We start from the raw sequence: 12363 nt of genomic DNA, 5'->3' as shown, positions 1-12363 counted from the left end.
CTCTTACTATTTTGGGCTTTTCTAGAGCAGTAAAAATGCAACAGTAACCTGAGCTTGCAATAGAATAATTCCTTTAAGCTCATGGAAGTGATCAGAAAGTGTCTAATTCAGAAAATGAGAGCGAACACTTGAGACCATTCGTTTCATGATCCATGTTCCGACCTCTGTGTATCTAAATAAGGAGTGAATGGAACAACAAATTCTGAATGTCTCCACGAAGGAAACACACACGTCTTCTCCCATTACCTGATTCCAGGGTCCAACATCCTATTCCATGAGATGGAATGAATCCATCAGCTAGAAGGTGAAATGAATCCATCTTCATTCATTCATCCTAGCTTTCGTGGCTTTGCCAAATTCTTTCTTAATTATCCTATTCCATTCATTATAATAATTCAAATAGGAGTTGATGGGAAGAAGAAAGAAACATTACAAAGTCTGTGTGCATTGTCCCCAAACTCTTTTAAGACCCCACTTAGCTCTCATTTTCTTTATAAAGAATAGAGAAATAAGAGACATTCTGAACAGAGAAAAGAACCACCTGAACTCGGCTAAAAGATGATCTAAAGATTCCCTTGTATGACAAACCTTTGTTTTTATGTGACTGCTGATAGAAAAAACAACAACAACAAAATGTAACCTTAAATAAGTGTTTTGAAAATTAGAAGACAAAGGTAACATTAAATAAATGTTTTGAAAATACTCTGCACAAGAGTTGGTTCCTACCATGTTTCCCTAAAAATAAGACCTAGCCAGACAATCAGCTCTAATGTGTCTTTTGGAGCAAAAATTAATATAAGACCCGGTGTTATGTTATGTTATGTTATATTATATTACATTACATTATATTATATAGACCTGGCCTTATAATAAAATAAGATCAGGTCTTATATTAATTTTTGCTCCAAAAGATGCATTAGAGCTGAATGTCCGGCTAGGTCTTATTTTCGGGGAAACATGGTAACAAGCACCATCTATGGGTGACAGTGTGTGCTTGGTTAGTACACACTTTCATGTACTTATATAACTAAGTGTTTATGAAAGTCATGACCCTGGTGCCCTGGGAGACAAGACACATTACAATTGCTCCCTCCCACCACTTTTAATGAAGTAGGTTTTTAAAGGAAGCTGTAGAAGCGTGAGGTTTATTTTAAGTGAGGGTTTAGCCTCACCCAGATTTGCATCGGCATGGGATTAATCAAAAGGAAGGAGAAAAGAATAAGTACTGCATTTATTCAAACATCTCCTACATGAGGATTATGTCATGTGACTTTCACAACAATCCAATGAGGGGCAGACATTATGATTGTCATCACCTCAGTGAGATCAAATACCTTGTCCCGCGTCACCCCGCCCATAAGTGGCAGGAACAGGGTCCATCGCACCTGTTCTGTCATCAAGTCTATGTTCTTTCCTCTGTCTTTTAATGAAGACCAAACGCTTGTGAGATAAATGAAGCTTCTGCATGTGTGCGGGGTGTCCATCTGAGTGACAGAAAGCTACTGCCTTGTTGCTCAGGATTCAATAATGATCTGTAAATTAATCAGCCCTCCACTGCACTCACGTCTATTTCCAAAGTAAGATTTAAACCAAGGTCTGTTGGAGCCCAGAGCCTAAGCTCTTAGGACCACTGTGAACGTTATGGAGACATCCCTTCTAGGCCTGAGGCCATGCTTGCCTTGAGTGTGGACCTGGGACTTTCTGACATGACCTGAAACTGAAGGCATGAGGCAAGTGACAAGCCCAAGCCCTAATGCAGCCAAGGACAGAGAAGGGTGGCTGGCGACTCAGGACAACAGAACCCCAGAAGCGTTTCCTCAAAATGTCGGTCACCCTGCAAGATCAGAATCTTAGGGGCAGAGTAGGGGGCAGGTACCTGCATTTTAAACCCGGTCTCCAAGTGATCCTCAAGTCTGAAAACTCTGAGCAATGACAACGAGGCTTTTCACTGCTTAAATTTGTGACAATGATAAGTTCTCAGAATTTAACAGGAAGATACCAGCATTGAAAGAAGGAAGGAAATCTAGTTGCCGTTGATGTGGCTTGATTTTGACACTTACCTCACTAACATGCCCATATCAAAAGGATTAATTCCCAAACAGTTTTGAAGTATATGGTAAACATATCTTCTTCTTGATTCAAGACGAAGAAGTCGCCTCATTTCTGAGGTGGTCACTCTGTTTTTGTAACACTAAGCAGAATGAAGTCACCCCAGACAAGAGTTTCTATGTTATTTTGCTGTCTTAAGGCACCCAAGGTTTTGGGTGGTTTCTCTCGCCTGGAAACTTTCACAAGAAATGATAATTAATTGCCTTCCTCATGCTAAGCTTCATTCAGAGCCGTGTCCTAGAAGAGAACTAAGGACCAGAAGCTGTGAAACATCACGTTCTTCTAAGTGTTCTGGGGTTAAGTGCTTCCCTATACAAAGAATACTCACAAAGACAGAGGTGGGCATTCCAATACAAGATGGCGGTTAAGACAAATGTGCAGATCACCAAAGAAGAAATATAAAGACCAAAACACAGAAACACATACAGAAAGACAGTCAACCTCAATAATAATTTTTAAAAATGACAAAAAGATGCTGCTTGTGTCTTACCACATTGGCCATTTTTTAAAAGTATAGGCACAATTCTTGAGGGCCATTTCAGAATGCACATCAAGTATTTTAAAATGTACATTCTCTTATTCCCATTTTTAGGATTTTATCCTAAGAAAACAACTAGGCATGGATGTATGATTTTACTATGACAATGGCCATCACAATGTTTAGTTTTTAATTTATAATAGTGAAAAAACTGAGGAAGAAAGAGCCCCAAATGGTTAAAACATGCAATGGAATAGTCACAAAACGCAGTTACAAAATAATTTCTTTGTAACTGAATATTTAATAATGTGGGAAAAAGTTCAAGCCAAGAATGCTTAACGCTATGGTACAAAATGGTCCTATTTTAATAAAAAAATGGCATAGATAAGTATATATAATCACACTCAGGAAAAACCAGCATGACAAATGCCAGAATGTCACAGTGGTTAGTAGTTATCCTGGGTTGTAAGATTATAAGAGATGTCATTTTCCTCTTTGTGTCTTGTGTTTGATATAAGCTTTTGTTAGACAAATGCATTTATTTTCTTTAATGAGAGAAAAAAAGTCATATGTAATTAAAAAAAATCTGATACGATCGACAGTATTTGACAAGCATGTCGTGTTCCCTACATCTCTTCACCAGAGTTCTACTTTTTGTTTGCCCCCGAGATCTATGAGTTCCTTTGGGAAATATTTAGCTGGAGAGAAGGAAGGCAGAGGATTCTTTCTTGAAGGCTGGGAGGAACTGAAGGGACTTTGATAACTGGCGTGAGCCCCCGACCCCATCTAGGGGTCTGCCCAGAAAGTCCTCATGTGGTTGCTGGGAAGTGAAGAGGTTGAGAACCGCTAATTCTAAGCTGGCCAAGGCCGAAACCTTGGGCCACGTGACTTGTCGCCCACACTGGGTGATTTCTGAGAGTGAAAGGAGGTGCTACTAACAGTTCCACTGAGAAATCGATGAAAACCAGATCGTCCCAGGCAAGTCAGGCAGGACACGTGGCCACCATGTCATACGGAGTTCACAGACTCAGCATCGGCTGCTGAAAGAGGCGAGGAGCTGCCCAATGCTCCCATTTCACAGATGCGGAAATCAGGAACAGAGAGGGGAAAATGTGCTGCCCAAACACGGCTAAGCCACATGAGTCACAAGCACACTTCTGAAACTGAGCTCAAAAGATTCCCGTGTGTGTGTGTGTGTGTGTGTGTGTGTGTGTACATGACTTTGAAATGACATGGCAGGGGGTGGGTGGAACTGGGTAGTCTTTTCTCCTGAAACTCCACTGCTAAGAGTCAGATTAAAACCGACCCACAATGGGTGCTAGAAGGGAGGTGGAGTGGATGAGGGAGAAGGGGAGGGCATTAGATGGCATAAATTGGTAACTACAATATTGCCACAGGGATACGAAAGACAGTTTGGGGAATAGAATCAATAATGTAAAGATTTTGTAGGGTGTCAGATGGGAACATGTCTTATTAGGGAGACCACTTTATAGACGGTGTAGGTGCCTGACCACTGCAGTGTACACCTGAAGCTGAAGCTGAATAATACTGTATGTCAACTATAATGTAATATATATATATATATATATATATATATATATATATATATATATAGTCGTGGAATATGGAGCACAGCATAGGGAATAGAGTCAATGGAATCGTAATAGATATATACAATGTCAGAGGGGCAATAGATTAGGTGGGGGGTTATCACTTTGTGAGGGGTGAAATGTCTAACTATTGCATTGTTTTGTACACCTGAAACTAATTAAAAAATGTAAAATAAAAAACAAGCAAGCAAACAAACAAAAAACTGACTTACGTCTTTCAGCTCTTAGCGTTCACAAAACATATCCTGAGACCAGCGAGAGGGGGCGAGGTGGTCTCCTCCAATATTCTCCTTAATCTGCGTCTTCATTCATTCAACAAGTATTTATGCATCACCCAGAGGTATACCAAAGGCCTGTTTTATAACACTGTTGGTAGATATGCCTATTTTTATAAGCAAATGTGCCCAGGAAATATCTGAACGACATTTCAAAGGAGCCTTTGTGTTCTCCATTCACAAGCAAAGGAGGAGAGGTGAACGGGTTCCCTTATTCACATCTTTTTGTTGTTGAAACAGAGTGAAGCCTTTTTCTTCCCTATAAAATTTCCAGGGGTAAGATCATTTCCATTTTTCCTTTCAGAAAACATGCCTTTATGGTGCAGACTTGCTTTTGGAGTCACAAATATTGTATATATTTCAACAACCCTAAGATACACAAAATTCCCCCCTCACATGTCAGCGTCTCTGAAATCCGACTACGTCTTACTATCAAATGGAGTCTCAAAACCTTTGAGTTCTTCCAGAGAGCTCTGCGTTTGCTCCTGCTGGCCACCAGGGGGCAATAGCAACGAGGGACCGCTTTGAATATAAATTCTCGGCCTGAGGTTTTTTTTAGGCCACATTCAGAATGTGAACTCAGGCGACAAACTTATGCGGGTTCCATTTCGGAATTGAACTTTTTGGGGAGCTCTTTTTTATTTTATTTTTTTCCATCGAACCAACACTAGGGTAGAGGAGCGTGGGTTTCCTCATTCTCTTTGTCTGCTGGGTGGGTTTTTTTCTGTTCATCTTTACCCTGAGGTGTAAGCCCAGTTTACTGGGGCGCGGGGTTCCTCTTAAACTCCCCATACTGGGTGATTTTCCTTTCTTAGTGCTGCATAGAAGATGACACAGCTCACAGTTGCTGGTTGTTTAAATTAGTGAAAGATGGCAGCCGGATTTGGAGCTCTATGACCTCTACTTCACCTCTAGGAGGGCCGTTTTCTCTTGTGTGAGATAGTAGTGTTTCTCTAAGGATGCAATAAACCAGTGCACTTAAACACCAGGCACAGGGGACATGCACACTGTATACCCTCGAATTCTGGGCTTCTGTGGATTGGAAGTCCCTGCCTTTACTTTGGTAAGGCTCTTCCTACTTCCCTTATCCCCTAAATGCGTCCTGCCCTCCCAGCCCAGCCAAAGCTCAAGTAGGAGAGGCTGACGATAACACAGGAGGGTTTTCTTCATCTGAGGCCCTGAGAGAGCAATCCCCGAACTCCAGGGAGAGGCAGAGTGGTGAACAGATAAGCTCTGGCTTTGGGGGTCACGGTGGGCTCAGATCACAGCCCCTCTACCGACAGTTCGAGTTTGGACAGGCTATGCACTCATTTCTGTATGTCTCTATATCATCCAGCATAAAACGAGGCTCACAGTAACCTCTGCTTCACATTCTCATTGTTAGTCTATTTGTGGGAATAGCTTAGTGTAGTACCTGGCGTTTGGCAAATACCTAATGGTTGTTACTTCTGTGTCCTCCGCTCAGCAGCCACACAGTCCTGAGAGAGGCTGTCAGACTAAGGAATGTCTCTGTGACACGGGGGGAATGAACCTTTTCTGATGTTTCCCATTGCCATCACCCTGGGGAACCCATGCAGTGCAGAGCATATCCTGAAGGGGCCAAGGCCGGACTGCCAGCGGATCAATGCCACTGTCCGTTCAGGATGCCGCCCTTTGCTTGTCCTAGAACCTGCCCTTGGTCACAGAAATCAACCTTAGACACACTGTGCCTCCCCTAGGTCCATTCCTGTTCCAACACCGGGTGCCGGCCGATGATATGAGGACACTATTAAATAAAACACATTAGAAATTATGTGTCGTTTGCAGGGCTCAGGTCATTAGCGAAGCAAGTACACCTCTAACAAGAATGAAAAAAAAGGGTTTTGTATAGCTCTGGACAGAGGTATTTACACAGGCTGACTGAGAAGATTCTTTGCAAGACCACCCTGCTTTTCCTAGCTCCTTCAATATAGCAACCAGGAAAGAAAATGCATTTAATTTGAACCTTAAGCCCTCAATTATATAATGAATAAGAAAAGTCCACCTACCATTTGGTAGAGGGGTGAGGAGGGGGGCTGAATGAGGCAAAATGTTTCTTTTCCTTTTGTTTTGTTATTACAAAGACGCAACACATTTCCAATTGTGAGCTGCAGGTAAAATTATTAATTTTGGAGTTTGCAACCTTTAGGTAGTTATCAAAGACACTCACTGGGAACGGTGCTTGTGCAGAGAAGTGTGAATTCCCCAAAGCCAGGAAAGCAGAATCTCCCAGGCAGCTGAGAAAACTCACACAAAAATTGCTTAGTGGAGCTCTGCAGAGAATCAACTCAAAGTCCTGAAATTTGCTTACAAATTCCCTACTGTTCTTGCTGGAGGCGCCTGCAAATGCCACTCACCTCCTATGCTCAGTCAAGAGAGGTCTGTCAGCTCTCATCAGTGCAAAGGGGCAGCCCAGTTCCTCAGGGACAGCAATCACCTCTCCACAACCCTTTCCAGTTTAGAGCTGGGGCGAGAGAGGGGCATTGGAAAAAGTCATCATCCGTATGGTGATGGCTGCCATCTTTGGACACTGAGCCTAATGAAGGCATTGTCTGGAGCCTTCCAACCTGTGAGACAGGCATCTTCATGATCTTCCTTGTACAGAGAGGAGCTCATGCTCAGAGAGGCTACTCCACTCTTCAAAGGTCACACAGCAAGGAAGTGGCAGAGGTGGAATTCAAACTCAACTCTGAATCCACAGAGCCTCTTCTTTCTGCTGTGCCTACATCAGGGGGCCAGTAGACAACTGGGAGCTTGGGAGAATAGGTGTCTGCAACTTAAGAAAGACAGTGTTTATCACTAACGCTTAGGTGAAGCTATCAGGTGCCCTCTTATATTATGTTATAAGGGTTGCGACTGATGAGAATCGACCTAAAACCAAAGGCACGTGGGTGCTCATGCCACCGGATTAATAATTTCAAAGTGGAAAGGGTATTTCTGATGCTCATGGAGGGAAAGGGTTCCTTGTTCTTTCTGTTATCTCTTCCTTCAAGAGCAAAGCTGAAGGTCTCTTTATCTAAATGGCATCTCCTTTCATGGCCTTCAGTCTACTCATGATTTTCAAAGAGAAAAAGAAAAGACAGTACCAAACCAAACAAACAAACAAACAAACAAACAACAAACATACCAACCAAAACCGCAGCCCCTGGGCTCTCTCTAGTCCCATGAACATTTATGACAATGCACTTCAGAAAAAGAGCCACTCTGGAGACCCAGCTCTACCTTGTGCTCCAGGCTGGAGTCTTTAAACATCAGTGAGAATGGCTTGATATGCTCTCTTCTCAATTTATCGCCACTCCGCAAGTCGATGGTATGTTCTATTCGCTTGTTAATTTCCTCAGGCCCAGACTGGACATGCAAAGCTTGTGCAAGATGGTTTGGAAGTAGATTTATTGAATTTCTTGTTAGGGCAGCCAGAGTCTAGGGGGAAAGCACATGCAAACATAATAAACCTGCAAGTCCCCTTTGGATTAAAAAAGAAATGCAATGTTTTTAGATCAGGTTGCATTGCAAACAGTAATAGCATTCCATGCAGTTGTATTCAGTGAAACCTATCGAAGTTGATAAGTTAGCATTTGGTTTAGAGAAACACAGCCTGGCAAGATAGCACATCAAGAGGCACGCACCCCTTTCCTCTATGTAGGTGCATTGAATTCTGTTTGGTCAGGTTATTTGGAGATCTGTTGGCTTGGAAATGTTAATCATTTCTCTTACCAGGCACACCTCTGGTATGAGAAAAGAGAACCAATGCAAATAACAGAAAGTAAAATATATCTGAAAAGCCCACAGAAATGAACATCTCCAACCAAGTAGATTCCACATTTTTGTGTGGTCTTTCCTTTAACGGCGGTGGAGAGACTGGGAGACCCATGGCTTGCATTTTTCTTTTCTTTTTTTTTTAGCATTCCTCATGTGCCAAATGTGCCAGGATCTGCTCCTTAAACTTGATAAAGACTGTTAGATTTTTACACTTCCCCAATGTTTTTTCCCCATCGACCATTATATATCTATATTTTCATATAGATATATGTGTTTAATTTCCTTTAGGCAAAAAAATAAAAAAAAATAAAAAAAATGCAAGCACCTGCAGTCTTCCTGCATTTCACAGGGTTAAACAGCAGGTGTGAAAAGGCGTGACCACCATGGCGGGTCACTGGGTGTGGCTGCATGGCTGCAGAAATAGCACTGGCTGATGAAGACACACCCCGTCTCCTGGCGATTCGGCGCAGGTGATAAGATCAACTGGGGGCATCTACCCAAACGCAGTGCTCGCTCACAGCTGCAATGACCCCCCCCTCCAAAAAAAGGGGGAATTGGAGCTGGAGGAATGAAGGAACAGGGATGTTCATCTTCTTCCCCAAGAGATTTCCTGGGGGAGAGGGAGCGGATGTGGTACCCCGACAGGTGGGGCGGTGAAATCTGCCTGCTTCTCTACACACTCGCCGGGTCTGCTTTTCTCTGCCAGCCTCCCAGATGCTCAGCTCACAGGATAGACCGAGCTAAGGTGATGAAATCATCGGACAGCAGCCTGGGACAGCGGACAGCATCTCGGAGGCCCTCCTGCCTGAACCCCTCAGATGTCCGTGAGCCTCAGTGCAATGAGCCTGAGGAGCCATCAGCTCATCTGCAGCTGGGTCAGGTCCTTCGACTCGAGACCCCGAGCTAGAGTCAGGGGCTTTGACCTCACGTAGCCTTCCAGCCCATTCCGTGTGGATTCTTCCTACGGTACTGTTGTTCTTTTCATTTAAACCTTCATGGACATAGTCAATGTAACCTAAATTCAAGGTCTCTAAAGAATTCCACAGCAGGGCTTCAGCGCTGGCACAATGGACTGAAACCCTCTTCTCCAGCCCCGGGACAAAGGACGGGGTGACATGTGCCAACACGAGAAAGTATATGCTCTTAGGGCACTGGAGCAGTTAATTTCAGCTCTGAGTACCAAGGAGGCCACCACAGAGAAAACGATAGATGTTAGGGGGAGGTGTGGCAGGACAAGAGGTAAGGAGAAGGGCTGGTGTAGAGAGAAGGAAGCAGGGACCAATGTTGCAGAAAATTGAACAGCAGGGTCCACGCGGGGCCAGAAGGCTTGAGCCCCTGGGAATAAAGGCATTAGAACAGCATTGCAGAAGGGAAAGCATACTGGACTGTCTGCCACTCTGTGCATCGCCCATTCCTTCTTGGGTGGAAATTCTTTCCACAGTTTGGAAAACGACAACATTTAGTTTTTGCTTTTTTTTTTTTTTTTTTAATCTTGGAGCAGGGGTGGACAAGATGTTCAAGCTGCCTTTGTCTGGACATAACCTTCTGGCTTAGAGATGCCAAGGTGCCCCCTGGCAAGTGCTTGGAGCTGGGAGTCTAACAGCAGGAAATAAATCAGATAAATACCTGTGTACATTTATAGTTAGGTGCTTCCATCGCTCTTTGTAAGTTTTATTTTCTTACAGTTTTCCTTCTTGGGAGTAAATTAAGCCTATCCACTCTACCAGCCTCTCACGCCTTCAGTGGTTCTTGGACCTTTGGGTTTTACAGAGGAAGGGAGTTTCCAAAACTATTTTTGGGACTGATTGATATAAATTACAGTAGCAGCAGCAGTGATCACAATTACAGCTCTCTAATGTGAACACCATTTCATAAAACAAAGGGTATATTTTTCAACAAGAATGATACAATCTCAGAAAAAAAGATGAGTCCTCCATTGAATGCATTTAATTGAATGAATAACTCATTTAATGAGCTTTGCCCTCATTTTTCTCAGGTTGATAGGCCCTCGTGAAATGTCATCAGGGAATGACATTGACATGTAGGGGGACCTTTGGGAAACTAGGACTAAATGTTGCTTCCTGGGTGCCTGTACCATTGACCAGTTTTGTAAATCAGAGACCAAGAAAATCTCCTTTTCAGAGTCCCTCTAACCCTCAAAAAATCCTACTGTCTGTCTGTGTGGCTGCTTCAAATGACAGCAAAAATTGGAAGCACCTCTCTTACTTTCATCATTGCCGACAGGTGGTCCTTAAGATCTGGGAAGGGGCCCTTGTATCACCATGTCAGTGATGCTAAGGTAGAGAATTCTTTTCTTGTCCAAGCAGTTATTTGTATTCCTTGTAATTATATCCCTAGTATTTTATGCAGGTTGTGAATGCTCGGTGATCTGTTCTCTGATCATTTGCTTTGTCAGTTACATATGACAATTATACCCGTGGTTTGACCTGCAATCTCTCTGGTACCTCATACCTTTGGGACATAATATGCTCAAGGGAAGACTAACATCAACTCAAGAAGTCAAGCAAGGTGGAATCAGGAAAGGTAATCATCTGCTCTCACCCCCCAATGCACCATTGCGAAGCATGAATGGCTTTGGAGGTGACTTTGGTTTGAGATTATCTGTGATACCTTTTCTCCCCATCAGTAACGGCCACTAAGATTGGACCAGGTGTTCACCTTCAGTGGGATAACCATACACCAAAAGCCATACACTGATATCTTCTCAGTAACTCATTTGTAAGGAGTATTTAGAGTCATACTGGAATGAGCTATTTTTGATAGAATATGGTTAAGATTTATAACACCAATGTGAGCAAGGTTTGGCTCATGCTAAAACACAGTGTAAGCTTTCAAATATGATTCCAATCATCAACTGACCTCCAAAATGTTGAGACTGTTCTTTCACACAGACAACTTAAGCATTGGTTAGAGCAGGAAAAATGAATGGATGAAATCAAAGGAAATGAGAAATGCCATGAGAATACCTGAATTATATTATAATTATATGTATATAATTGAATGCATATATTTGAATATGTTTCAATGTATAATTGAAATATAAATTTATATACAAGGATACATGTGTACATTTATTTACTCTAGCTGGTGTTTTCAGATATTTGGGAAGGCAGATTGGTCAATGCTGGGAAACACCCAAGTTTGCGGCTGAGCCAGCCTCTCACATGAGTCTCTTCACAGAAAGACACTGCAGCCCCAAGCTTGAGCCTAACCAAGATCCATGCCCTCCTCAGGCATTTCAGAAATTATTCCCTCATTTGCAGGTGCTCAAGATGGATCAAAGCCCAAACGAGGACCAGAATCCCTTCTGAACCCAAGTTTTTGAACATAGGGTCTTGCCTGAGAGTTTGGGGGTTCTCATGAAAATTCTCATCAGAGGTCCTGGGTAGGGTATCCTTTTGTAAACTGCACTGGAATGCAATGGGGGGGTCATGAACCCTCTTCAGCTCATCATCTGGCTTATGAGAAGAAGACTTTTCTTTGGGAATTGTCTTCCATGTATGTATACACTGGAAAGCTACTTTCCCTACAGGCCCTATCATTTCATGGATGGCATAACCTTTGGTATTCCTTAGCCACTGTGTGTCAGCAAAAATAATTGTTCCCAGTAAGATTTTAAGCTGAAGGTGCACTCTCTAGAAACATGTAGTTTTGTTGAGTCAACCATCCTTTAGCAATTCTGGATCACATAATCCAGTCTCAAAACACCCTCGAAAGCATTGCCGTAGACACTACAAATCAGCTCACACCATTTCAGGGCTGGGGCCTGGGGAGACAACCACTGTGTCTCATCAGCAGGGTCTCCTAATTACCTCCTCCCCCAAACTAGGTTCCAAGGAACACAAGAATGAAGGGATGGTTCTTTACAACATTGTTCTGCGAACCAATCAGTTTAGGAAATGTGGATTCATGATTTGTTTGCTGCCATGTCTCCTTACCACTCTCCTTGAGAGAAGGCACTTTGTCACTTTTGTTCATTTCTTTGTCCCCAGTGCCTGGTACTAAGTAGCTACTCTGTATGTATTTGTCGAATGAAAAATTTCTCGTATCATCCCATTGGAGTCTCACAGTACACATCACTGAAATAAAGACA

At 42.8% G+C, this 12363-nt stretch overlaps 1 protein-coding gene across 3 annotated transcripts in view; it reads right to left on the bottom strand.

The window, feature by feature from the left end:
* Positions 1-12363, bottom strand: part of ADCY8 (adenylate cyclase 8) — a 173028-nt gene that overhangs the window by 60730 nt on the left and 99935 nt on the right. For 2 of the 3 annotated variants that reach the window (XM_019723897.2, XM_019723906.2), the window contains exon 8: positions 7713-7910. The exons of the other annotated variant lie outside the window; for it this stretch is intronic. In XM_019723897.2, the coding sequence (XP_019579456.2) occupies positions 7713-7910 (198 nt within the window). The remainder of the gene's footprint in view (positions 1-7712; positions 7911-12363) is intronic. 3 annotated transcript variants of the gene reach the window in all.

The sequence above is a fragment of the Rhinolophus sinicus genome, linkage group LG12 (assembly GCF_036562045.2).
Source record: "Rhinolophus sinicus isolate RSC01 linkage group LG12, ASM3656204v1, whole genome shotgun sequence".
NCBI lineage: Eukaryota > Metazoa > Chordata > Mammalia > Chiroptera > Rhinolophidae > Rhinolophus > Rhinolophus sinicus.
Note: the sequence above shows the minus strand (reverse complement) of the source record. Positions and strands in the feature narration are given on the sequence as shown.